At 36.3% G+C, this 27,671-nt stretch overlaps 1 protein-coding gene across 2 annotated transcripts in view; it reads right to left on the bottom strand.

Moving 5' to 3' along the window:
• Positions 1-4,168: 4,168 nt before the first annotated feature.
• The window catches only part of Btaf1 (B-TFIID TATA-box binding protein associated factor 1), a 100,730-nt gene continuing 77,227 nt past the window's right edge, over positions 4,169-27,671 (bottom strand). The window contains exons 26-38 of one of the 2 annotated variants that reach the window (XM_063239351.1): positions 24,072-24,224; positions 23,734-23,855; positions 23,468-23,635; positions 21,304-21,381; positions 20,720-20,849; positions 18,972-19,113; positions 18,608-18,738; positions 16,060-16,185; positions 13,987-14,139; positions 10,306-10,517; positions 8,612-8,771; positions 8,106-8,276; positions 4,169-6,569 (exon numbers count right to left, since the gene is read on the bottom strand). In XM_063239351.1, the coding sequence (XP_063095421.1) occupies positions 6,426-6,569; positions 8,106-8,276; positions 8,612-8,771; positions 10,306-10,517; positions 13,987-14,139; positions 16,060-16,185; positions 18,608-18,738; positions 18,972-19,113; positions 20,720-20,849; positions 21,304-21,381; positions 23,468-23,635; positions 23,734-23,855; positions 24,072-24,224 (1,890 nt within the window). In that variant the 3' untranslated portion in view covers positions 4,169-6,425. The remainder of the gene's footprint in view (positions 6,570-8,105; positions 8,277-8,611; positions 8,772-10,305; positions 10,518-13,986; positions 14,140-16,059; positions 16,186-18,607; positions 18,739-18,971; positions 19,114-20,719; positions 20,850-21,303; positions 21,382-23,467; positions 23,636-23,733; positions 23,856-24,071; positions 24,225-27,671) is intronic. The other variant, XM_063239352.1, reaches the window with a different exon arrangement.

Genomic DNA, 27,671 nt, shown 5'->3' with positions numbered 1-27,671 from the left:
GGTGGAAAATGCAGCTCAATGCAGAGTTCTTGTCTAACGTGCTTGACGCCCAAGTTCAGGCTCCAGCAGGTAGGGAACAGCAGTGCTGTCCTAAGTACATTACCCACCCTCAGAAAAGACCAAGAACCTTTTCCTGTGCTTGTCTTCCATATGCCTTCTCTGAGAACATGTCAGCTGGGTTTTCTGAATTCTGACAGGTCTTTATTTTTATTTATTTTTATTTTTTGTCTTTTTCCTTTTTATTGGTACCAGGGATTGAACTCACCAGGTCTTTATTTTTGATACAGCCAAGATACTGGCCCCTTGTAAGACATCTGATTTGCAAATATTTTCTATGGTTCTTTTAATTCTTTCAGAAATGTCTCTTATATAGGGAAGTTCTTAAAGTGTCCACATTATTTTTTTCTTTCATAATTTAAGCTTTTGGTGTTCTGTTGATGTAGAAGGAAAAATCAGCTCAAACTCATTTTCTCCTACTATTCTCTCTGTCTCTTCTGACATCAGATGTGTGGGTTTTCCCCATATACTGTACCACGGAAGCAACTAATTCTGCAGTGGACACAAGCTGGATGTCACTGCCGCTACTGCATACCTAGAGATAGCATCAGATTCCACAGGCCGAGCAGCCAATCCCTGAGAATGCTCCCAACCCTGCCAGCTTTGTATACTTCAGGTTGTTTTGCCTGTCCTTCTGACTGACTTAGCTTTAAATTGGAGCTCCTACACCCTCTCCTGGGGTGGGGGTTGGGGAAAAACATGACTACTTTTTAGGATACTACAAATGCTCGATGGAGGGGCATGGGGTGAGGAATGGAGGAAGGGAGGGATTGGAGCTTCCATGCCCTCCCACACCCTTCAGGAACTTTCACCTTGTGCTCTCTGGAAACCCTCTGGGCCAGTCTTTTTTTTTCAGTGGAGACATCATTGTGTAAATAGGTGTGACTGCTGTATAGCACAGACAACAGGATAGAAATGGCATCCGGCAGAAGCTTTCCTCCAGGTTAGAGGAACACACCTACTTCTGGAGTGAAGAGGCCTTCCTTGGTGAAGGAATTCTGGTTTCTATGGCCTGCTTTGGGGAGGGAGCTGTGGACTATGAAGGACTGCTGAACATCAAACAATAAGAATTCTTTACTTAAGATCACTTTTTAAAATGTTCTTTTGTAGTTTTAGGTTTAAAATTATACCCATGACTAATTTCGAGTTAAATTTTGCCTATGGTATGAATTTTGCATGGAAAATTTTAAGCATATGAGCATCCAGTTTTTAAAAATATTCTTTTCTCTGTTGAATTGTCTTAAAACCTTTGTAGCACACTGACTCCATACCTGTGTGTGCATCTGTGGGCAGTTCTGTCCCACTGACCCATCTTTACGGCAGTGCTACACTACCTAGATTACAGTGCCTTTATAATGAGTTTTGAAGTCTGGTAGTGTAAATCCTCTGCCTTGTCTTTTGACAGTTGTTTTGGATTACTCTGGCTCCTTTATCTCCCTGTATCAATTTTAGATTTAGCTGACTTCTATTAAAAAATTTTGTAGGGAGTTTGACTGGAATTGCTTTGAATAGCTAAAGTTTGCTTGGGAATCCTGACAATACTGGAGGTTTCAATCCATGAACTTGATGCATTTTTCCACTTGTCAAGGTCCTTTTTATTTATTCCAAGGTTATTTTGTAGTGCTTTCAGCATATACAACTTCGACATATTTTGTAAAATCTGTACCTCAGCAGTCCATAGATTTTGGTGCTGTAACATACTGCACATTAAAAATTCAATTTTCAATTTTCTGTTGCTAGTATATAGATTTTTGTATTCTGACCTTATATCTTACGTAATTGCTAAATTGCTTAGTTCTCTTAGCTTTTTAAAAGATAGTCATATTTGTAAGTGAAGTTTTCTTTTCCTTTTGGTACCGGGGATCGAACTCTCAATCTAGCACTTGCCAGGCAGGCGCTCAATCCACTGAGCTAAATCCCCAGCCCTGAAATTTTCTAATTTTTATGGTCTTTTTTTATTGCTTTGTTGTAATCACTAGGGCCAAGTATACTGTTAGAGTGGAGAAGTAAATACCATGTATAATTTCAATTTCTTGAAATTTGCCAAGGTTTACCTTATGACTCAGTATAAGGTGTTTTGGTAAATAACCCACATGAGCTATCAAGGATTGTATCCTATAGTTGTTGTGTATATCTGGATCACAATACATGTCAACTAAGTTATATTAATTGTATTATCAAATTTATACACTTTTTTTCTTTGGGTCCACTTTTTCTATTGAGAGATTCAAAATGCCACTTGTCCATTTTGTGTCTGATTTTTTTTTTTTTTTGTCTTTTTCTTTTTTATGGGTACCGAGGCTCAAACTCACAACCACCTGCTTGCAAGGCAGGTGCTTATGCCACTGAGCTAAATCCCCAGTCCCATGCTTTCTGATTTTTTTTCTTTTCATCTTTTTGAGACATGGTCTCACTACGCAGTTCAGGCTGGTCTCGAACTTGCAATGATCCTCCTGCCTTGGCCTCTCTAGTACTAGAAATGCAGACGTGTGCCACTATACCTGGCTTTTTCTGAAAATTTTTGACAGGGTTTCATTTGTCTGGGTGGCCACAAACTTGTGATCCTCCAGGCTCAGCCTCCCAAGTGCTAGGATTTGACCTTTCTTTTCTGAGCTCCAGATTCCTTTATGTCTGCCAACTCAACATCTCTGATATCCAACAGGCATCTCAAATTTAACATGAAAACAATTTTTTTCCTATTCTCCACCCGTCACTCAGATGTGCTTGTTTTTCTGTCTTCTCCATCTCTTCTGACACCATTTTATACAAGAGCCAGAATTAAGCTGGAAACAAATTTGGTTTTGTGTTGAGGTACAATGAACATAGTAGAGTTCAAGTTAAAAATATGGCAGGGGCCACAACCTGTGGGGTCTACAGTTAAATTTAGATTTAGTCAATATGGGACAGGAAGCCACTGGAAGGCTTGGCAAGTAAAAGACCACTTAGAAGCTGGCAGTCTAGATGAAGTAAGATAGTGGTAAAACTACAGTGGTAGCTGTGAAGATGGGGAAAGTAGTAAGAGATTTCAAATCTACTTTGGAGTCAGGGACAGTAGAACTTGTGGTGGATGCGATGTAGGGATGTATAAGAACCAGACATAAACCCGTCTTTATCTTAGATTTTTCTCATTTTGTGTCCCATAAATTCTGCCTACTTTCGTATTTTCTATCAGTTCCTCTCTCCTGCAGCCCACTGTTGATTTTTAAAAATCAACACCTGAGTTCATAAATCATCTTCAACTATGTCTAATCTCCATGATTATTTCTCATTGTTTTTTTTTTTCCAGATTTGTCCAAAAGATTGGAAAAACCAATCATTTTAAACATACTCTTTTATGGTGTTTTAGCTTATTCTATTTGTACCTGCAGATTCTTCCTCCTGTAGATGATGTGTAAGTTTACCCTTCCCTGAGAATCTTTGCTCTTCTGATAATCTATGAAGCCCTGTCTCAAATGTTCCTTACAGCAGTTTCTGTTCATTTTCTTGGCTTATGGTTTATACACTGTATCTTCGATGTAAGCCTAGACCTGTGATACAGGCCTGGGATTCCAACTTTATGGACAGCTGCTCCAGTACCATCTGAGTATTAAGATCTCTATGTTGCTTTTCGTTTTGTTTTATTTTTGGTACTGGGGAATCGAACTCGCTACTTCACTTTGGCCAGGCAGGTGCTTATGCTGCTGAGCTAAATCCCCAGTCCTCTATGTTGCTTTTGATTTCACATTATATCCCACTGATGTCAGCAGGTATTCTGGGAGAGCTGCAGAAGGTAGATGACTGCATTGGGATTAAATATTTGGAATAGACACATGCTACATGTATAATTTCTGTTACGTTCTTGTAGTTCTACTTTTGCCTCTGCATGGTCATGTTCTCAAATAGCTTCACTCAAATATTTAATTCTTAATAAGCTTATATAAACCCAGAAGGAGTAATTCAGTTATGTTCAATCTCAATATCAAAAACTTTCATTTTTGAGAATTATTTGTGGAAGAAGTACATATATAATATGAATGTGCATGCATGTGCGTATATATGAAAAACAAATTATATCCAGAACTCTGATTTTTAAAGATTTTCCTTGGAAACACTAGTGATGACACTGATAATCTCTGAATCAGTAATTATTTTTAACTCAAATCTTCCATAATAGACGCACAAAAAATAGGGAAAACAGTACAATGGATACTCATGAGCCCATTACCCAGTTTAAAGTAATATCAATGTTCTCTCATGCTTGCTTTATTTCCCATACCCACACATTTTTAAAGACGTAACTACCATATCATCGCATCCATAAAACTAACAGCAGTTCTTTTGTAGTATTCAAAGGTCAATTCAATCTTTCTGGTGTCTCCATTTTTCTTTAGATGTACTACTGTGACTGGGACACTTAAGAATATTTAGTTCTTTTATTTGAAAAACTGGAATGTATGAATTAATATTTCACAACTCAAAATATTTTAAAATATTAACAAGCCACACTACTTCTCATTCAGAGATAACCATTATTATAACCATTATTATTTCTTGTCTATCCTTCTAGAAATATTCTACTAACACATATACACACACTCACTCTCTCTCTCTCGATATTAAACTCTTAAAATTTAAACTGCTTACATATTTCTAGTTGTACCCAACCTTTCAAATTAAGGAAAAAAGACTTTTATGGTATGGTGTGAATTCTTCTGTTCTTTACTATCTCTTTAATGATATTGCTTCTTATATATTCTAAGAAAATATCAGTTTCTATAAGCTATGTTAAACAGCTGGTTTATGGAAATAGCAAATAAATAGTTAATAAAAAACATTCAACTCAAGTACAGTGGATATTCTATGTAAAGTCATGGGTTTCCATTTGGTCTTCTGCATCTGTACATAAACCTTCAACAATGAAGTGTTTAGCTTTTTAAAACCTGCATGTCTGAACTAAATAATCATCTGCTTTTTAATCATTTCCTACAAATAACACACAATTGCATATGTAATTACAATTTCAATCTTATGTTTATTCTGTTGTGGAATGCTAGGTTTAATATACAATATGGTTGTCTAAGCTACTGAAATGTGACAAATGTTCATGTCTAAGTGCTGCAGAACAGTATAACTACAAAGATTTGAAACAAACACTTGTACATCTGAGGTCTGATGGTTTTTGAAACTGATGCCTATATGTATGGCCAGCCACAAACCTTGGGGAAGTTTATTACCTGTACATTTATATACAAATATATCCCATATGTGTATGCACAAGGCATGTATTAATTTATGTGGAATTTATAAAATATATACATACACATACATGTTTATCTATAACCACATACCCACCCTCACCACTGAGTTCACTTGTGTAACAGTAATCAGCTTCATGCCCAATTATTATTGCTGCCCATATAACTACATGATTTTAGTGCCAAAACTAGGCACTTTTCTGGGTGCAGGATAGATATGTTTGTGCATATAGATATGTGTACTCATGTATGTTTGTGTATATAAAGGAACTAGTTTCTCCCTTTTATGCTTCAGTCATGCGTTACTCCAATAAACAGTCTTTTCACCATAGTTTTGGAATTCTAAATCTACTTTTGGAAAACTGTTTATAGTTACAAAATATATTATATATATGATCAAAACTTATTGAGTACATTATGTTCTTTAAATCTGGCTATATCCTAGCCATTAGGCAAATTTTTTAAAAAGCACAACACCCTCTTAATAGGATGTAATGGTAACTTTAAATATACCAGTACCTATACTTAGAATGGTTGATATTGTATTTTAAAAGTTGACAAAATGATGTTAAAGATTTGAAAAACACTATGCATCTGCATTAAATATATAAAGGTTTTCACTAAGGGTCTAATTCAGTTCATTGTCTAACATTTTTATGTTCCAAGACTGACTAATTCTTATAGTCTTAAAATTATGGCTCATTAAGGCTTTCATACAAAAAAGCCCTATTTTAATCAATTATAAAAACAAGTTCTATTTAAAAGAAAAATACATGAACACTAAAAGTACTCATGGATCTCATCCTGTACAAAGTGACTGTGGAGAAGAGGTTCATTCCCAGTAAGAACGAACACCTCCTGGTAGCACATGTAAACCTGGTTTGGTTCCTCTGCTCTGCAGCTATTTAGCATGTAAAATTTAAACCATTTTCACATTAATATTTAAATTTAATACAGTGCAAATATTTGAGAATAACTTGTTCCCCCCAGTGAAACAAGAGCCAGCATTATGCTGAATATTCTTCATATCTATTTACACACTGAGTTAAAAGTTCACAATAAACTTAGAAATTTGCTGAATATCAGCAGAAATGTAACTGAACTAGCAGCAATTGAATTTATAATATTTGATAGTTACTTGAGCGAATGCATAAAATTTTCCAGGCTGTACTCTGAGTCATATTGCTCTTGATCCCAAAGATCACTCATGTTTTCGAGAATTGATTTCATACTTGCTTTTCCAGAAGTAGAGGTGTCAGCTTTTTCTGCTTTACCATCCTAAGAAAAGAAATTATACAAAAAAGTAAAAGAAAAGATCATTAACCTCATAAATAGTTTCCTAAAAATATCACACGTGTTTTTAGCAGAGTTGTCTGCCTCATCTATTAGGGAAGTTTATTACTTCCAAAAACAACACAGTCTACTTTGCAATAGTAATTTATCTTTTTCTTTTTTTCCTTTTCTTTTCTTTTTTTTTGAGACAGGGCCTCACTGTCCTTGAGCTCACTTTGTAGCCCAGGCTGGTCTGGAACTTGCAATGATTCTCCTGCTTCAGCTTCCCAAGTGCTGGGATTACAGGCATACACCACCACATCTAGCTTGCAACAGTAATTTATCATTTTTAGTTTAGTATCTGTAAATAATTTTACAGAAGAATTGTAGCTGTCATATTTATTTTCTCACCTTCATAATGTTTGTGTATAAATGTGTTAGCCATAGTTAAACATCTGCTTTTTCCCTTAATAAAAGGAATCAAGAGAGGAAGTTATAGGTTATGTCCCCTTTTCCTAAAACAAGGCTGTCTCATACAACTACGTAAGATCAGGTGAGGGCAGTTTAATCGTGGTTGTTCATTCCAATGTTTTAATTGTCCCAGTGGTGGGTTTTATGACAGTAGTTCTGCTGGAATATCCCAAACCTAGTTTTGCTTGCTGAAAGTCATATTTTTTTCAAACAGAAAAGCTATTTGAAGATAGCTATGCATGTTTCTTTTTTCTAAACATCCCTCATTCTTTCAACTTTACCTTAATGAACACAATTAAAAAGCCTCCCTCCATTCTGGCCATTAGAGACTTGGGTTAACCAATTTCTGTTAAATCACAGCACCCAAAACTATATATAACATTCCAAATATGGTTTAACAAACTAACTACAGTGGAATTACTTTCTCTCAGACTTGGATGCCACAAGTCTATTGTGATAGCTTTTTAAATTTCACTGCAAGAGGTTACTTCTTGCCATAATTTACACTGAGTATGAAGCTCATTTTCTGAACCTATAAAGCACTCTTACATCCAATTATAGTAGTCTTACATTATCTAACACTTCTAGCAGATGCATCTTTTTGATTATGGGTTATCTGACACATCAGTTCCAACTATGGCTACTATTTATTGAGAATGTTCTCTAGGTAGCATTTCCAAGTACTTACATATTTTATTGTATTCTCAGAACTATATAGTAAAATAGGTGTAGATACTCATAAATTAATCTACCTAACATTACTGGATAATAGGATAGAGGGCCAAACTCCCACCTCAGGAGTTTACTGATTCCAGTGGTAAGCTGATTTTTAGCAAAAAGGATTAAGGAAAGAAACTCAGAAGGAAGACCCTTGGAGGAAGCAACCAGAAAGTCAAGACTTCAGACATCGGCTAGTATACTCTAACCTGTGCCCTAAAAATTTCTTCAACTAATGACCTAATGGAGGCAGAGACTAAAGTGAATGTCTTTTGCTACTCCTTTTAATGTGTTTATATAGTACTTCCAGGAAGCCTGTGAACTCACTAAAGGTAAATTGTTTAAGTTCTTTACCTTATCAAGAGTAAATAGATCAAGAAGTTGGTCAGTCCCCATACTCTGCAAACTTGAATTCTCTTGGCTAATAACCGTATTTGCTATGTTCATCTTGAATTTCTGCAAGCCCATTATTTTCTCTTCCAATGTTCCTCTGGTTATCAGTCGGTAAACATTAACAACACGTTTCTGAATGAAAAAAACAGTTAAAAAAATGTAGCACAAAGTTATGAGCTTTATCAAGATGGGTGCTTATACTTTTGTATCAAGTACTTTTTCTGTTACCCTAATTATGACTGTGTTTTTTTTTTTTATCTTGCCTTACAAACTCAAAATGTTTGCAGAAGCCACAGAACTTACTTCATGTAATGCATGAGAAATGATACCACAGAAGAGCCAATTGACTTGTCCAAGGTCACAACACTTACTTCCATCAAAGCAAAAATTTGAAACAAGTTTTCTGCCTTCGTAGGAGGCTGTTTTCTCAAATGCACATGTTAAAATCTGAGAGAGGGGACTTTTACCTGACCAATGCGATGGGCACGGTCCATGGCTTGTAGATCTCGCATGGGGTTCCAGTCATGCTCCACAAATACTACTGTGTCAGCGCCTGTCAAATTAAGCCCCAGGCCACCAACATGAGTTGTAAGTAACAGAACATCTATGGATGGATCATTGTTAAACCTAGAAGTATAGATATTGAAAAATAAAATTAGTACATTCTTACTAACGCTCTGCCCCTGTAACAGAGACCATCTAAATAAAAATTAAAGAGCTCAAATGAAAATACTACTTTAAAAACTACTTTAAAAAAGTCTATTTCTGTGGCCATTTGAGAGAAAGCACTCTAAAGTCTATTAGAAATTTTAAAATGACTAAGTTGCAAAAAAAACACCAATTATAATGAAAACAAAACTCAAATATGAACCTTTATAATATGGACACAGAAGAGTGGGGAACAGGTAATGTCCTTCAAGGAACGTATCAACTGACAATTTTGGAGTTACTACAATTTTATAAGTCCTAGAAGATAGTGATAAAAAGACATCTAGTTTCTAGGAAAAGGTATTATTATAATCTAATATTAAAAGTAGCTACCAAACAAGCTACAATTTATCACACTCTGTGAGCCTATACTATTACTTGTCACAACAATTCTCTCTTTTTTGTCTTTTTTCCTTTTTATCAGTACTGGGGATTGAACTCATGACTGCCTGCTTGCAAGGCAGGCGCTTATGCCGCTGAGCTAAATCCCCAGCCCGTCACGACGATTCTATTGAGGATATTGGTCATTCCTATTTTGTAGATCAGGTACACTGTTTAAATGTCAAACCTGGGACTGGTCTGCCTCCAAAGTCCCTCTGTGGGTCTCTATATTTTGCATAACAGTCTCTTAGGGATGCTTATTTAAAATGCCCACTCTTGAAATCAGCAGGGGTTGAGACAGGAGCTAGGCATCTGCATTTTTTAGAAAAGTAACACCTAAACTTTTTCAGTCAGGAGACTGCAGACCACACTAATTCTTCTTCCTAGATGGGCCAGCTTTCAACTTATCTCCAGTGATAACAGATGAGGATGACATTTTAGCTATTTGTTTGCTTTCTCCCTAAGAAGATGAGGGATACAGTAGCTATCTTACATTTCTTTCATGCATTTTTTTTTTGTCTTTCTCGTTTTTATCGGTACCAGGGATCGAACTCACGACTGCCTGCTTGCAAGGCAGGCGCTTATGACGCTGAGCTAAAGGTCCAATCCCTTCCTTTCATGCTTTTTTAGAATGTTTTCCTAATATAGTCACACTTTTTCACTTACTTAGAAAAAATTCAATTGTACTTTAGTTCTATATTTAAGCCTTGTTTTGCTTGCAGTGCTGAGGATTATAGCTCAGTCTTTATAATGAGCTATATCCCTATTCCTTTATTTTGAGACAAGGTCTAAGTTGCTCAGACTGGCCTTGAGTCTGTAATCCTGCCTTAGCTTCCCACAGGTGTAAACCATGGTACCTGGCATTTTAAAAGGGTGTTTATTTGGATTATTGTATTCAGTAGAAAAATCTTTACAGATATTTAGCCAGGCAGAAATATTTAGCAAGGCAGACTCTACATAACTATATTTATTTATTGATTTATTCCTGGGATAACTGGCATACACCACTACACTGGGCTATATTATATATTATTACAGCTTGATTTATAATAGAATTTTGGGAGCCACTTACCGAGAAACAATGGAATGCCTCTGACCAGGTGGTATGCTGCCATCTAATCTCAAATAAGTGACAGAAGGCAGATGAGGCTTGAGCAAATCATGTTCTACTATATCAAGCATGCTTTTCAGCTGACAGAAGATCAGTATCCTGTGCTGGGCCACAACAGACTCTGTGCCACTCTCTGAAGTGCTGCCATTTCCCAAACCACAGTCCAACAGCAACTTGGAAAAAAAAACCCATTACACAGGTGTTCAACAGAGGTAGATAACAAGTCTCGCTGTAACAAGTATTTTTCTTTATGGCAAAAGTTTAAATTTTAACTTGGAAAACACATTAGTATTTTGGGCTGCCATTGGCAATCGTGAAGCATCCTGAATTAGTTTTTGAAATGCTCAAGCTTAAAGTTTTGTGGTCATCTAACAGGCCTTTTTTTCTTTTCTTTAGTTCTTTCAGACATTATTTCAGACACTAATTCAGACATTAAGCTTTTAATGAACTATCCATCAAAATGAAACTCAACTTTACCCCATAGGAAAAGTTTATTATATCTTGAAAAAAGCCTACATTTACTCCTGTGATTTTTAAAAACTTTACTGCTTATCTTCATTAAATTCACTTAGACTTTTAGCACCTCATTCTAATATCTTGAAATTTTTACATCAGGCTCTGACAATATTACATATTTCTTCTGGCACAACTGTATGCTGAAAAACATGTTTCTAAGTGACAGAGTTGTAGAAAGTAAGACCATCCCCCTAAATATACAAAGAAATCTCTCTTTTCTGAGATAGAACCTTCATTTTGAATAGTTGAGAAGAAATGAGAAAATAGAAAAGTCTTTCATAAGTAATCTTACGAGTTCCTAAGCTAACGGTAAAATCTACTGGAATTGAATTGAGGAGTACTCAACCACTGAGCTGCCTCAGATTCTCTAACTGGCACTTTGGTGTTTAAAATTGGTTCATTTAATCTATTTATTTAATGTTACTTACTTTTGTTGTTGCTTTGAGGCAAGGTCTCTCTATATCGCTCAGGCTGGCCCCGAACTCACTATGTAACTCATGCTGGCCTCAAATTTACAACAATCATTCTGCCTCAGCCTCCCAATTGCTGGGATTACAGGCAGACACTACCATAACCAACATAATCTAACCTTTTATACCATGTAGGACATTATGAAGAAAGTAAAAAGGTAACTTACAGAAAGAGAAAAAATACCTGAAAATCATATCTGATTATGTTTTAATATTCAGAATGCAAAAAATTCCTCAAACTCAACAAAAAGATAAACCATAAACAAAACTGCAAAGGACATATGCATTTCTCCAAAGATACATGAATGTCCAATAAGCACTGAAAACTGCTTAACATCATTAATTCTCAGGGAATGACAAATCAAATCCATGATGAGATAGCACCTCATACCTATTAGCATGGCTAGAATAAATAAAAAAAAAAAAAACTGAAAGAACAAAACAGGTGGGGCTGGAGATTTAGCTCAGTGGCATAAGCGCCTGCCTTGCAAGCAGGCAGTCATGAGTTCGATCCCTGGTACTGATAAAAAGGAAAAACACAAAAAAGAACAAAACAGGTATTAATGGGGTTAGAACCCTCATACATTGCTAGTAGGAATATAAAATGGTGGAGTACTAAAATAGTTTGCTGGTCCAGGGATTTAGCTCAGTGGCATAAGCGCCTGCTTGGCCAGCATGAGGTTGTGGGTTCAATTCCCGGTACCACACACAAAAAATAAAATAGTTTGCTAGTTCCTAAAAATGTTAAACACAGAATTACCAAATGTTCTAACAATTCTATTTCCACATTTGTATCCAAAATAATTGAAAAGAAGGATTCGGGGTGGGGATTTAGTTCAGCGGCATAAGCGCCTGCCTTGCAAGCAGGCAGTCTTGAGTTTGATCCCTGGTACCGATAAAAATGAAAAAGACGAAAACAAAAAAAGGATTCAAATAGATACCTGTAAGCCAGTGTTCATTGCAGCATTATTCATAATAGCCAAAAAGTAGAAACAATCTACACATCAGTCCATGACTTAGTCATAAATGCACAAAGAATATAAATCCATATAATGGAATATTATTCAGGTACAGGGAAGAATGAAATACTGATATATGTTACAACATGAATAAACTCTGAAAATACTATGTAGGTGCAAACAAATTAGTCATAAAAGGACACAGACTTAATGTCTGCCTAGCCAGCTGCGGCACAGCATGGTGATCTGGCATCAGGCCCAGACAAAGTCTTAATAGGTCTGTGGGTTCTCATTGGGGAAAGATGACAAGGATAGGCCCAAAAAAGCAACCAGAAACTGGATGCAGTGGTGCATACTTCAAATTTCAGCATTCTGGGAGGCTGAGGCAGGAGAATTCCAAGTTCAAGCCCAGTCTGGTCAATTTAAAATCCTGTTTCAAAGTAAAAAGAAATTAAAAAGGTCCTCGATTCAGTCTCCATTACCAACAAAAAACTGCCAAACAAAACCAAAGAGAAACCTAGAAAAAAACATCTCATCATGGCCAGCATTCATCAGGCAAGCAAAAAATCAAGCAGCCCATACAGAATGGAGAGGTAGACCACCTCTTGGGAGGAGATGAAGGTTACCAACAATCTACTCCTTATTTTCAATGAGCCACACCCAGTAAACAGACCAATAATAAGATGGGTGGATGTGGAGATGATTTAGAAATGTCCATCGAGGGGCTGGGGATTTAGCTCAGCGGCATAAGCGCCTGCCTTGCAAGCAGGCAGTCGTGAGTTCAATCCCCGGTACTGATAAAAAGGAAAAAGACCAAAAAAAAAAAAATGTCCATGGAGAGGAGAAAAAGAAGAAAACTTAGCAAAGTTCAACTGAGAGACTGTATTCAGATGGAGAAGCTCTTGGGCTGGGGATATAGCTAAGTGGCATAAGTGCCTGCTTGGCAAGCACAAGGTCCTGAGTTCAATCTCCAGTACCAAAAAACAAACAAACAAACAAAAATCCTCCTGCCTCAGCCTCCCAAGTGCTGGGATTACTGGAGTGCGCCATCAGATGGAGGAGCTCTCTAAACACAAGCATCATAATGAATTCTGCCTTATCCCTTGACTTTTGCCATTTTCCTTAAGATTAATACTGTGATTACCACTGTTCTCTGTTTCACTGAATTTTCCCAACACGCCTTTACTGATTTGTTTGCTGTGCTTTTTGTTATTTCCACATGTCCTAAGAATCTGTGTGGCTGGCTTTAACCGAAGACTGCCTTTGTACTCATCTAAATTTCAGTCAACAATATTTTTTAACCCATTTGCATGGGAAAATGTGGTATTAATAAAGCAATTAAAAACAGAAAATAAAAGACAATTATTGCATGATTCAACTTACCTGAAATACTGAAAATAGGTAAAATTCTAGAGATAAAAAGAAGATTAAAGGTTCTGGGGAGAAAGGAGACTGGAGAGTAATTGTTTGATGGATACAGTTTCTGATTAATGGATAAATATTTTGAAAAAAATGGGTAAGATGACTGCACAATATTATGAAGATAAATAATGTCATAGATTTGCACATTTAAAAATCGCTAAAACGGCATACAACTTTTAAAAATTTATTTAAAAATCAGCAGCTGAATTTAAAATAAAGAAAATGGCAAACATCAATAATCTTTGGGGAAAACGTATTTAAAAAGACATACATACTTGTTTCAAAGCTGAGAGTTTAGGCGCATGCTGAATATCATGAAGAGAAGAATTCTGAACTGCCAATTTTTCAGTAATGTTCTTGAACTCTGGATGTTGAGCTGTTAAGACTAATGCTGGGTGGTTACACAATTTTCTTAAGTATTGTAATGCCTTTAAGAGGGAAAGAAAAGTATACAAAAGTTCATTTCATATATTACAAATATATGTATCTCTGCCTTTTCCTAGCTATGTCATATGTCTAGAAGTTTCTTTCTAGAAACCTCGACAAACTCCTGTTTCATTGAGAATCAGTTCAAGTACCTTATCTCTGATTCTTGCATAGTTTGTATTTTTGAGGTTCTTTATTTCTTTAGAGACAGGGTCACTGTGCAGTTCAGTGCTGGGATTACAGGTATGCATTATACCTGGTTTGTGAGACCATTTATAAAGTGAAAAAATGTTTATATCTGTCTCACCCATTGAATACCAACAGCAAAAAGTGTCTTATTTATTAGCTTCTTTAAAAATGCTTTGCAAAGGGCCTTATAATGTGAAGAGATGCTTCTAGAACTAGACACCATTTCCTAAAGAATTTCTCAAATTTCAGTGGGTACATTTTTTTTTTTTTTTGGTCTTTTTCCTTTTTATTGGTACCAGGGATCGAACTCAGGACTGCTTGCTTGCAAGGCAGGCGCTTATGCCGCTGAGCTAAACCCCCAGCCCCAATGGATACATTTCTTGAGGATCTTCTATACCTATAAATGTCTCCCTAGTCCAATAGGGAGAATATACAGTAGAGTATTCTAATTCAGTATGTCGGGGGAGAGGGAGATGAAGTTAGGTTAGTATTTCAAGTCATTGTGTTTGATAAAAACACTTAACGGGTCTCTTCTCTGATTCAACCATACCCCTCTACTTCTGCCTCTTGGCTTATAATTTGGGCAATGAGTTCTTTATTAGTAAGCTCCATCCATAAGGCTCAAGAATTATTGAGCACTGTGATAAAAACAAGCTGGCACAGTGGTGCATGCCTATAATCCCAGCACTTAGAAGGCAGAGGCAGGAGGATTGCCATGAGTTTGAGGTCAGCCTGGGCTACATAGTGAGTTCAAGGTCAACCTCAACTGCATAGTGGCAGGAAGAAAAAAAAAAAAAAAGTAAGAAAGGCAGAGTTCTTTACAAACTATAGATCCTTTCCTTTTCCTGTTTTAAAATGCTATAATTTTTCAAGGTGAACTGTTTCAAGAAGGGAAAAAAACGAGTTTATACTTAGTATCTCTTTTTCATTTGTAAGTGCCTCCAGCACAAGACATGATCTGTCTCAGGACTACTGTCCTTTTTGTATCCTCGGCTTAGAATTACTTCCTTCCACATATCTGCATACTGCATTCCTTCAGATTGTTGTTAAATTGTCACTTTCTCAGTGAGCCTCTTAAGCCTTCTATTTAAAAACTAGTTATGACCTATCCCCTGACTCTTACACTCTATTAACCCCATTGTCTGCTTTATTTTCTCTTATATACATTTTAGTTACTTTTTAACCTCTACAAGGGGAATTGTCTGTACCCCCACACATACCTTTTATAGCACTGGGTATTGAACTCACAGCTTTGTGCATGTTAGGCGAGTTCTCTATCACTGAGTTACACCTGGAGCCTGCTTTTATTTTAAGGGGCTGGGAATGGAATCCAGGGTTTTGTACATGCCACAGAGGATCTCTTAATAGTGGGCCACACATCCTTCTCACTCTGAGTATCTAATGTTTTAATTAATGCTAGAGCTTAGAAAAGTGGCTACAATGTGGTACATGGTCCAATAGTTTTTGAATGGAAAAGCAAGAGTCTTGACTCAAATCCTTCCTTTCATGTAGTACACAAATATATACTGTGTTTTGTATATCTAATATTAAAATATTCATTACTAATTAATACTGAGTTAATATTAACTAGATACTATGACCTATTTTCATGTGCAAACAATATTGGGGAAAAAAATTAAATAAACACATATTTCAGGGTTGAATATTAAAAACTGCCCCAGCCCCAGTGAGGAATATTCTTTAACATTTAAAATGTACACTGTAATTTATACCTGGAATACATGGCCCGTAGCTTTAAGCTTTGGTTTTTCAGTCTCTTCAGAAAGTGCAACTGAAGAAACTGTTTCTTCAACATCACACTTAGCACGTGACTTAGCAAAATCTTCATAGAGCTGAACCTGAAAAATCATCCCATGAAAATTATTAAGTATATTTATTCAGTTATTCAAAACATAGCTAGAAAGGCCAAAATATTAAGTTTGTACTCATAAATTGGTAACTCCTTTAGGAAAAAAGTAAACTGCTTTAAAATTACATTTACATTAAGTATGGCTGCTAAAGTATTAAAATTACTAGTCAAATAGTTCTAGACTCCATTTTCCCATTGGTCAGGAAAACAAATACTAATAAAAGGAAACAACCCTTCTAAGTAAATGAGAAAACTCTTCCTTAAATGAAGTCAGTACATTTGAAAAGAATAAATGTTAAAACAATGTTATAGTTAACCTAAAAAGACTCATATCCTTAGAATCTGGATGCCTGCACTGTACATGCTGAAACAATAGGAAAGGAATAAAATCTAGAGGGCTAAACAGAAACGAGGGGGCAAAACCCTGTGGATACTAAACAAAGCTAAAATAGCTCATCCCTCTGAAACAGCCTTCCTCAAAATTACTTCTGTTTCATGTCCATCTTTTAGCACCACCACTATTACATTTCCAAAGATGTTTTTCTCAGGGCATCTTTTCTGTATTGTACCTATTATAAAAAGACAAGTCATATCTGTAAAATACTCAAGAAATATTAATCTACATTTTGCAAATGAAGGAATGAGGGACCAGAGAAATGAGGTATAGAAGAAACACAGATCTCTAAGCCTCAGACTGGTATCCTTGCCATTAACCCCAAGATGACTAGATCAATACTGGTTAGTAGATTAGCTATACACTGGATGGGAAAAAAACTACATTTCTGGATATCTAAATACTGTATCTTTTATTCACTTCACTGTAGTAAATCAACTCTTAATACTAAAATAGACTGACACTAATCTTCTGCATAAACATTTGTTATGGTTTGTGTCTGGATGTCCCCTAGTCTCATGTGGTCATGGGAGCTGGGCCTTTTGAAGATGGCTGAATCTAGAGTTTGTGATTGGTTCATTCTCTAGTGGTGGGATTGGCAGTGTGAGTGCTGCACACATGGGTAGTCTACATATAAGGAAGGAAAAGAGTCTTTTGCTCTTTCCTTTTGTCCTTTTCAGCTTTTGCTGTCTTCTCTCACCATGAACTGTTGCCTTCTGCCATGTCCCATTCTGCTTTGGAGCCAACTGAGTATGGACTGAAACTTCTATGAACTTTGAGCTAAATAAACCTTTCCTCCTTTAACTTTGGATGTCAGGTTTTTTTTGTTTTGTTTTGTTTTGTTTTTTTGTCTTTTTCAATTTATCGGTACCAGCGATCGAACTCACGACTGCCTGCTTGCAAGGCAGGTGCTTATGCCACTGAGCTAAATCCCCAGACAGGCTGTATCAAAGACAAGAACAGTTTTCATTTACATTTTTATAAAAGTATCAGGAAAAGCTCATCAAATTTTTTTTTTTTTCAAAACGATTTTTTTGGGTGGGCTTTGGGTTTTTTTGTTTTTGTCTTTCTGAGACAAGAGCCTTGCTATGCAGTTCAGGCTGGCTGTGAGCTCACTTGTAGCCTACACTGATCTTGAATTTGCAATGATCCTCCCACCTCAGCCTCCTGAGTACTGGGATTACAGACATGCACCACCACACCCTGCTTGGTTCAACAAATCGTCTTTTATTCCTGTCTCCACTATCAGATTAATATCATGGTATTATAGTGCTGTATTCAAGGAACCCTTATTTTATTCAATAATGGCCCCGAAGTGTAAAGAGTAATAATGCTGGCAATTTGGATATGCAAAGAAAAGCCACAGAATGCTTTAAGTAAGCCGGGCTTGGTGGGTCACACCTGTAATCCCAGCACTCAGGAGGCTGGTTGCGAGTACGAGACCAGCCTGGGCTACAAAGTGAGCTCAAGGCCAGCCTGAACTGCACAGCGAGACCCCGTCTCAAAAAAGACAAAAAAAAAAAAAAAAAAAGAATGCTTTAAGTGAAAAGATAAAAGCTCGTGACTTAAGAAAATAATCTTATGCTGAGGTTGCTAATATCTATGGTAAGAATAAAACCTAGAATCACAGGATTTACTACTCATCATTATTGTAGGCATCTACTGAGGGTCTTAGAATGTGCTTTCCATAGATTGAAGAGAGGACTACTGCATTTCCTCCTCAGTCTAATCTTGGAACCTTTTCAAGTAACTATAGATACATAATAAAGCAACTATAATAGTGGCTTTTGTCTTGAAATGCACACATCTAAATTCATATCCACGTTCCTAAACAGGTTCCTTTATGCCTTATGTACATCTTTTTCAAACAAAATATTGTTAAAAGATAAGGAAGTAAAAGCTAGATTTAGAGTGATAATGCTAATAGCAAATACCCTCTATATTAAATCCTTTTGAGGCTTAAATATTCTACTAATAAATGAAACACTAATATAACAACAATCACCAGATTTCTAACCTGGAGAGGACTAAGGGTACAATAATAGTCTTGAATAATTTTAGGTGGAAGATCCTGCAGAACATCTTCTTTCATTCTTCTCAAAAGAAATGGCAGGACTTGGCGGTGCAGTGCATCCATTGCAAGAACACCTGGCAATAATAAGGAAAAATGGCTTTAAAAAGCCCAGAATTATTTTTCCCCCACTTTGTTCTGTTTTACATTGAGACGGCCTTGCTATGCAATTTAGGCTAGCCTTGAATTTGTGGTGATGTTCCTGCCTCAGCCTCTCTAGTGCTTGGGATTACAGGTGTGCACCACCACACCCCACAAGCTAGGATTAAGTTATAATTACTAACACGGGTTTTACAGTGATACTTCATACCTGCTTCTTGCTCTCGACTGGAACTTCGAGCATCCCTACTTGCTAATATGGGCTTACTATATCGAGCAGCAAACTGGCGTTCAGTACCCAAAAATCCTGGCATGAGGAAATCAAATAAAGACCACAGCTCCAAAACATTGTTCTGAATATAAAAACAAAGAAAACAAGTTATCTTTTGTACTGGCATTATTTCCATATATTTAGAAAATGAGACATTAATGAAAGTCCATTATGATGAAATAGATGAGAGATTATCAACATATTCACAAGTCTGTTTTAATGTGTAAAATTTGTATCAGTGACCCTGGAAAAAATATTCTATGGGGGAAATCCTCTAGTCTCCACTACAGGTCCAGCATCTTTATCCTACTATTATCAGCATCATAAAGTATAGTAAATAGAAGAGCTATTTACTGTAAATGGGTTTCTGATTCTTTTAATTTATCCTTGATCTCAAGTTAACAGTAAGATTTAAGGAAATCTGGCTAAAGATCATCAAATCTTCAACCAAGGAAACCTGTAAGAATTTGATTACAGTGGTGTGTGGTTCACATATTTAATTCTTTTCATGATTCTAACTGCAGAATTTATTCCATGATTCTGGTTGCAACCAAATGCAAATATATATACACCATGGTATATACTTCTAAAATCATGGAAAGAATTAAGTTTATAATCTGAATGAAGTCACTGTGTCTACCCAGTTTTTAAATTTTTTTATTAGTATCTGTAATATGTAATAAATATATTCATTGTAGTTCAGCCAGTGTTTTGGGGCCATGAGGCAAAGGCATAGGCTCTTTCCAATGCTGTTGGTATTTTGCAGGGGGAGAAAAAGCAATTTTCCATTACGGATACTAAAGAGACTTGGATTGTAATGTGTCCTTATAAATTCTGAAATCTTCCATCTTGCTCAGGCTCTGGCTCACCAGCTGGGTGGCTCGCCCATATAAATACCCTTCTAGTCCCATTTAGGTTCTATATTTCAGGAACTCACCTGACAACTTCAGAACTCAATTGTTTAGCGGGAAAAAAAGGAGGACCTTTAACCTGATGTTTGAACTATGTAAAAGTAATAAACTGTTTAAAATTACTGTGATGCTTTTCAATGACTAAGTTGAAGCAAAGCAAATTTTGGTAATTTAAGTCTAAAGGTTCTATTTTTCCCTCTTAAATGTACTTTTATTTTTGCTACCTGGGATTGAACTCACGACCTTGCACTCACCAGGCAGGCACTTACGGTGCTGAACTAAATCCCCAGCTCTTAAATGTATTTTTAAAAACTTCTGATACATTCACAAAGTTTGTATTAAGTTTATCTCTTATAATTACTAAAATATGTGGTGTTTGCCTAATAAAGAAAAAAATGAGTAAAAAGCCATCACTTTTAACAGCACAAAGAAGCTAAGAGGTCATTACTGTTTTGCCACCAAAGTCCTAGGCAACAGACTTTCAAAAGTAAGTGAAGACATCTATACACTCATCCATCTCCTTCATTTTCTGAAGATAAACATCTATAATTGTTTCCCTTCAATTTCTCCTGATTTAGGCATTCGCACTTATACTATAGTATTTACTTCTAAATTGGTTCTAACTTTTCAATGCTAACTCAGATTGCAACATAGTTATTTGAAAATTACTATCAACACTACATAAATCCTTTCTTTAACTGCCAAATGCCAAGGCTATTCTCCACTTGGTGGTGGTGGGAGCATTAAATAGGAGTTAGAGTAAGAAACACTAATTACCTGGATTGGTGTTCCAGAAAGAATAATTCTATAATTAGCAGTCAGTTGTTTTACTGCTTTTGACAATTTTGTTTTTCCATTTTTGATGACATGGCCTTCATCAAGAATACAGTAGTTAAATTTAATATTTCTAAGGGAGAATAAATAAGAAAGTTTAGCATCTTTTACTATGTCAAGGACTGTATGAACAATCTTGGAAATGGTCATATATTAAGTGTTTTAAAATCTGGGGGTTTTGTTTGGTCTTAAGACATTGTCTCACTATGTAATCTAGATTGGCTTGGAACTCACTATGTAGCCCAGGCTGGCCTTCAACTTGTGGTAATCCTTCTCGCTCAAGCTTCCAAATCCCAGGAAATACAGGTATGTGCCAAAATGCACAGCAAGTATCTTCAAATTCAGTAGACTTTTGTTTTGTTTTGTTTTTTGAGGACATACCAAACTCACAATTCCATGCTGCCCAAGCAGGGGTTGTGCCACTGAGCTATATCCCCAGTCCTAGTATCTTTAAATTTGATTAAGAGTTTTTCTAAACAAACAAACAAACAAACAAACAAACAAACAAACAAAGGTTTAGTTCTTACCTAAAAAAATCTATGTCATTCCTCACAACATCATATGAAGCCACTATCAGATTATGCCTTTTTACTTGATGCTGTAACCTTTATAAAAAAGATAAAATTAGAAAACAAAAATTCTGCAAAATTTTAAATTCAATTTTAATAGTGAAACTATAGCAATAGCATAATGTGCGTCAATCTGCCTACTAAACTTTTCTTACCCTATACACATAAGCAGGCTACATGAAAGGACATTTTTCTTAGAGGTGGCTCTGTTACATTTCTCTTCAGATTAGAAAAAGAAATAAGCACCTGACTCCAAATATGGTAGTAGATATTTTAACTATTTGTTAACATGTCTTCCTGATGGTACTAGTCCCTTACAATTCCATCTTGTCCTAGGGCAGGTAAGGTGGTTACCAGTCACATGTCCCCCATAATCAGTGAAGAGATGAGGCATTAGAACTGATATTGCTAGTCACAATTTTTTTGTTGTCACATTTGTTTTGTTTTCTGAGATAGTTTTTGCTATGTAATCCAGCCTGGCCTCAAATTCAAGGTAATTCTCTTGAGTGCTGGAGTTACAGGCATGTACCACTATGCCAAGCCTATTCACAGTATTTCATTATTTGATTATAAAGGCTGTTGGGAGGTGTAACTCCAAAACAAGGCAAGTCAGTCATCTCTAATATGTGTATATGCCTGATGGGAAAGAGAAGATCATTTTACTATATTTTCACCCTAGGAAACTGTAGGCCTTTGACTGTCCATGATCATCTTACCCAACTAAAGTCCAAGACAGATCAATATAACAAGTTATATGTGGGGAAAACCAATCAGTGTACTCTGATGTACTTAAAATAAGAATCCACTTCTGAGGTTCTCAAATTAATGTTGTGAATTTTCTTGTTTACCTAATTGAGTTAATTCTGATCTCTTGCAAATGCATGAATTCTAAGTGTGAGACAATACAGTAAACTCAAGAGTGCAAGTTTTTGCCAGGAGTGGTGGCATATGCTTGTAATCCCAGCACTCGGGAGGCTGAGGAAGAAGGACTGATTTGAATTCGAGGCCAGCCTGGAATACATAGGGACAGCTGTCTCAAAACAAATGAGTGCAAATTTTTATTTACTTATTTATTTTAGGCAGGGTCTTGCTATGTGATTCAGCTGGCTTTGGGCTCACTTTGTAGCCCAGGCTGCTCTCAAACTTCAATGATCCTCCTGTCTCAGCCTCCCCAGTGCTGGGAATACAAGAATGAGCCACCACACTCAACTTGAGTGCAAATGTTTGAGCTCCTGGGTTCACATCTTTAGACACCAGCCCTGTTTCTTAATCTCCTTATCTTCAAACTGGATTAAAAGTATACCTGATGATTGTGAGACTACACAATTTTACTTATGCATAACATGTTTAAAATAGTGCCTCACCAATAAATACTCATTTGAGTACAAAACTGTCAATAGTTCTTTAAAAATATTAGCTTATAATACAGAAGGGTAGTAATCTATGACTAGCCAAGTTTTGAAAGATGTTCAGTGAGCTTTCATGTTAGGAACATAAGAGATACTCTATTTAAATAGCCAAGGGATAAAGCTACAAGAACTCTAGTGTTGCCATGGCTGAGAGCAGTAGCTAGAGTAGCCACAATAAACAAAAAAAGCACTGCTATGAGGGTGAAGGAATAAGGCAAAAGCAAAATCTGAAGAGAAGGGTAAAGAATGAAAATGTAACAGCAAGAGCAAGGAGATGCTATCTGTGGTCACAAGGCTTCCCAAAGGGGTAGAATGGGCTTGGTTCTTTATGGTTTCTAAGCTCTAATACTTAGAAGCCCAGTGACTGTACAGTGACAGAAATTCCTGAATGTTTTGCCCCCGTGGTACTTCAGACAGACCCCAAGAGCTTGTGCAATGGTGGGCAACTATAGTACACACACTGAAGCAGGTTATTTGTGTCACTGAAAGGTTCATCATCACTGTACTACTGCCCCACATCTCTGGCACCAAAGTACCTGAATTTTGGTAAGTTTCATTGATGATTCCTTCCCAAACACTTGACTTTCTTAAATAAGCTAAGTAAGTTTCTACATTTTACCACCAAAAAAGCTAGCTCAAATTAATTTTTAATAAACTTTAATTTTCCAAACCACTTAAAAGTTTAAACAATTGTTACTGATATAGAGCCCTACCTTATTCTTTCAGTGGGAGGTCCAGTATAGTGCAATGGATTAAGATATTCTCTGGAGCAAAATTTACCTACTTCATCCACCCAATGACCTGTTAAAGTTGGTGGGCAAACCACCAAGGAAGGAAGTGGCATACACTCTGCCAATTTCGATCTTGCATATTCCTGGGCCCTTTACAAAAGCAAAACATAAATTATCAAGCTTGTTCATGGTTTTCAGAATCTGGAAACTGTATTTAATAATAATGTATTTGGTTGACATTTTATTACCTGTGACAGTGATCTCCTGCTAGAATGCAGATGGACTGTAAAGTTTTTCCTAAACCCATATCATCACACAGAATTCCATGAAGTTTATACTTATTGAGAAATGCTAACCAGTTCACACCATCCTATAAGGTTAGGTAAAGAAAAAATATATAAATGTGAACAGGTAATAAAAAATTTACTTCTTGTGAACAACATGTTTGTATGTACCAAAGACCTTTACATAAGCAAAAGACAAGTGAATACAAGACACAAAGTAGAAGACTTTATTAAATTTTAAAAACTCTTCAAGGTCCATTCAAAAAGTGACTTTGTATTTATAAAATAAGTACAAAACTTACCTGCTGATATTTTCTTAGTTCAGCATTGATTGGTACTGGGATTTTATAATTTTCTAACTTTTTTCCATCTAACAATTGCTCCAAAAAGTGTCGCTCTTTAGCTTTCAATTGGATTAATTCTTCTGACATGTTTGGAGGGTCTGGAATGCCTGCCTAAAATGATTTTTTAAAATGTATTAAAAGTATTTACTCACAATTTTTTCACCCTCAGATGTATCAAAATAATTTCAATTCTTAAAAACAAATACACAGAAAAAAGCAATTTAAGATCGTATATTTTAAAAGTCTTAAATGAGTCTAAACAATTTGGGGAACGTTAAGAATGCCTGAATGGGGCTAACACATCTGAGGTATTTTTAAAAATACACAACCAAGCCGGGTGTGTTGGGGCATGCCTGTGATTCCAGTACTCAGTAGGCTGAGGCAGTAGGATCACTGCAAGCTTAAGGTCAGCCTGGGCTACAGAGTGAGGCCTTCTCTCAAAAACAACCACCACATGACCACAACTTAATTTTCTTACACCATCATTATATAAAGTAGCCAATAAAGTTACACTTTATTTTAAATGAAGTATTGTTGCAGGGTATCTCAATTTTAGTACTCTGGTGTCCTTGTGTCTAAGAGTCAAGGGAATGGCATCAAAATGTGTACTACAAAATATTATGACTAGTCATTATATTCCTCACAGTCAACTAGCATTAAAAAAAACTACTTGCATTTAGGAATATCTTTGATAAAGCAGTAAAAATGATTGTTATGAAATCAACCCATCTTTTTAACACTGTGGGCTAAAATGTAAAATATACATTAAGCACTTCTGCTACCTGTCAAATACAATACACTGAGGAAAAGCACTTGTGAGGTGGCTTAAACTGTATGCTAAGCTAGCTATGTTTAAAAAAATAATCCAAAGTATTCAATACTCTAAGAATTTCCTTGACCAACTATACACATGCATAGATCAATCCTGAATGTATCCAACCTTATGTTTCATTATTAGCTGATGTTTCTTTACTCTTTAAAATTAGTATTTGTGATTGCTAAACTTGGATCATCTTACAATATTTAAACAAATTTTGCCTGTGGAGACAGAATATTCATTAACTTAAGCCATTTTTTATGGAATATTTTACAAAATATTCCATAAAAAATGGCTTGGCTTTTTTATGGAAAAGGCTTCATGACAGCACTACAGTGATGGGAGTGAGAGTAATCACATCTCAAGAAAGGAAGCCACATAATATTCACTGTTTTACCACCAAAATAAGCCCTATGACGTTATCTGTTGTCAAAAAGGGGAAGACATCTTTTAAAAAGAAGTGCTTTTATTTAAGCTGGTACCAGTGCACAGTGTAGATGGAGTTTGCAAAGCTGTGCAACTGGGTTAGAATTTTGACACATTTTTATAGCTCATTTACGATTAGCTCATTGACCATTAAGTACATAGCGATGAGAAACCGAAACAAGGTGGGCCTTTGTTCCCTTTTGCTTGAGGTCAGAGGCACTTCATAGTGGGTAGTTAGCCAATTCATAGCCCTCGGTCTGCCAATTCCAGGAACATTTGTCTCTCACAAAGGGAACAATGGTGACACAGCATCATTTGTCTCTTACAAAGAGAACAAAGGTTGACACAGCAAACAGGTTACTCGGGAGACCACACATACAGTTCAGCACGAGGACGCGGCCAGTTAATCTATAACTATGTGGTTGGTGCTTCAATTATGTGGTTGCTAAGGTAAAAAGCACAGAATGACAGTTCTGCTGATAACTATCTTTTAACTATTTTAGTTTTTTAGCATTCATTGTAGTACAACATTCACAAACTGGGTGCATTCTTGGTTTTTTTGTTTGCTTTTTGAGACAGAATCTATGTAGTTCAGGCTGATCTTGAACTCACAGCAATTCTGCCTTAGCCTCCCAAGTGCTGGGATTACAAGCATGAGCTACCATGCTCAGCTCAGGCTCATTCTTCTAACAACTATTTATTAAATAGTTCTTAAAACAAAAAAATTTTTGGTAGTATGTACTGGGTATTAATGCTGAATTAGCCTGCCATTTATCTATTTATTTATTTTCCTATTCTTTCATTCAACTTTGAGACAAGGTGTCACTAAATTGCCCCGGAGGGACTTCAAATCGGGATCTTCCTGCCTCAGCCTTCCAAAGTGCTGAAATTACAAATGTGCATAATGTTGCCACAATGGGAGACTCTTTCTTTCTTTCTTTCTTTCTTTTTTTTTTTTTTTTTGTGGCTACCATAAGTGGCAGATTCTTTGGGGCAGAAACACTGTCCAAACTCTAGCAGACTTAAACATAAGATCTGAAACAAAAACTACTAGAATAAAACAAAAGGAAACAGACTTTGGCCTGGGTAATTTTGTTTGTAAACCGTGTGTGTGTGTGTGTGTGTGTGTGTGTGTGTGTGTGTGTGTGTGGAGAGAAAAAGAGAGAGAGAATGTGTGTTAATACTCAAAAAACTGAAGAGTAAGAAAACAAATTTTTAAATGGACTGAGGACCTGAATAAATGGTTTTCAAAAGAAGATACATAAATGGCCAAGTGTTATGATTTATGTTGGGAGCAAGGCCACCCCCAGTCTCACATGCACATAAGTGGGACTCCAAGGAGGGCACTGGATGATGGATGATGGGGCCATGACACTAATCACTGAGTTTGTAGCTAAATGTGATGTTTGGAGGTGAACTCTTGGTTAAAGGAGGTGGTTGGTCACTGGAGGCCTGGCCTGGAAAGGTGTATCTACCTCCCTCCTCCCTTGATCTCTCTCTTCCTGCCACCATGTCATGAGTTTCTTCTCTGCTATGCCACTTCGCCTTGGAGCCAACTGACTACGGACTGAAGCCTTTAATAACTGACCCAAAATGAACCTCCCCTCTTTTAATTTGTGGGCACTGGATGTTGTATTTCAGTGACAAGAAAAGTAACTAAGACATATATGCAAAGATGCTTGACTTCATTAATCATTAGGAAGATACAAAGTAAAAGTACTCTGAAATATAACCTCGCACCTACTGGGATGACTGGGCTTTTTTGTTGCTTTTGTTCTTGTTTTTGTTTCTAATGACCATCATTGAAAAGACAAAAATTCAGGGGAGAGTATAAAGAAAAGGGACCCCTTACTCACTGTACATAGGAATGAAAATGAGTACAGCCAATATGGAAAATACAAAGAAGGATCCTCAAAAATTAAAAATAGAATTACCACATGTCCAGCAACCCTACTTCTGGATATATTGCCAAAAGAAATGAAATCAGTATGCTGAAGAAAAATCTGTACTCAAATATTAATTGCAGCAGTATTTCTAATGGTTGAGATTTGGAATCAACCTAAGTGTCTTATCAGTGACTGAATGGATACAGAAACTGGCATCGAATGGAGTTATATTCAATCTTAAAAAACAATGAAATTCTTTTATTTGTTGCAACATGGATTAAGCTGGAAGATACTATATTAAGTACAACAAGCCAGGAACAGAAAAACAAGTACTGCATGACCTCATTTACATGTGAAACCTAAAAAAGTCAAATAAATAGAAGCACGGAGTAGAATGGTGGTTGTCAAAGTGTAGGAAAAAAAATAGGG

This window comes from Cavia porcellus, unplaced genomic scaffold (genome assembly GCF_034190915.1).
Source record: "Cavia porcellus strain 051 isolate PalLab524CR breed Dunkin Hartley unplaced genomic scaffold, mCavPor4.1 scaffold_28, whole genome shotgun sequence".
Taxonomy (NCBI): domain Eukaryota; kingdom Metazoa; phylum Chordata; class Mammalia; order Rodentia; family Caviidae; genus Cavia; species Cavia porcellus.
This window is presented reverse-complemented; position numbering and strand designations above follow the sequence as displayed.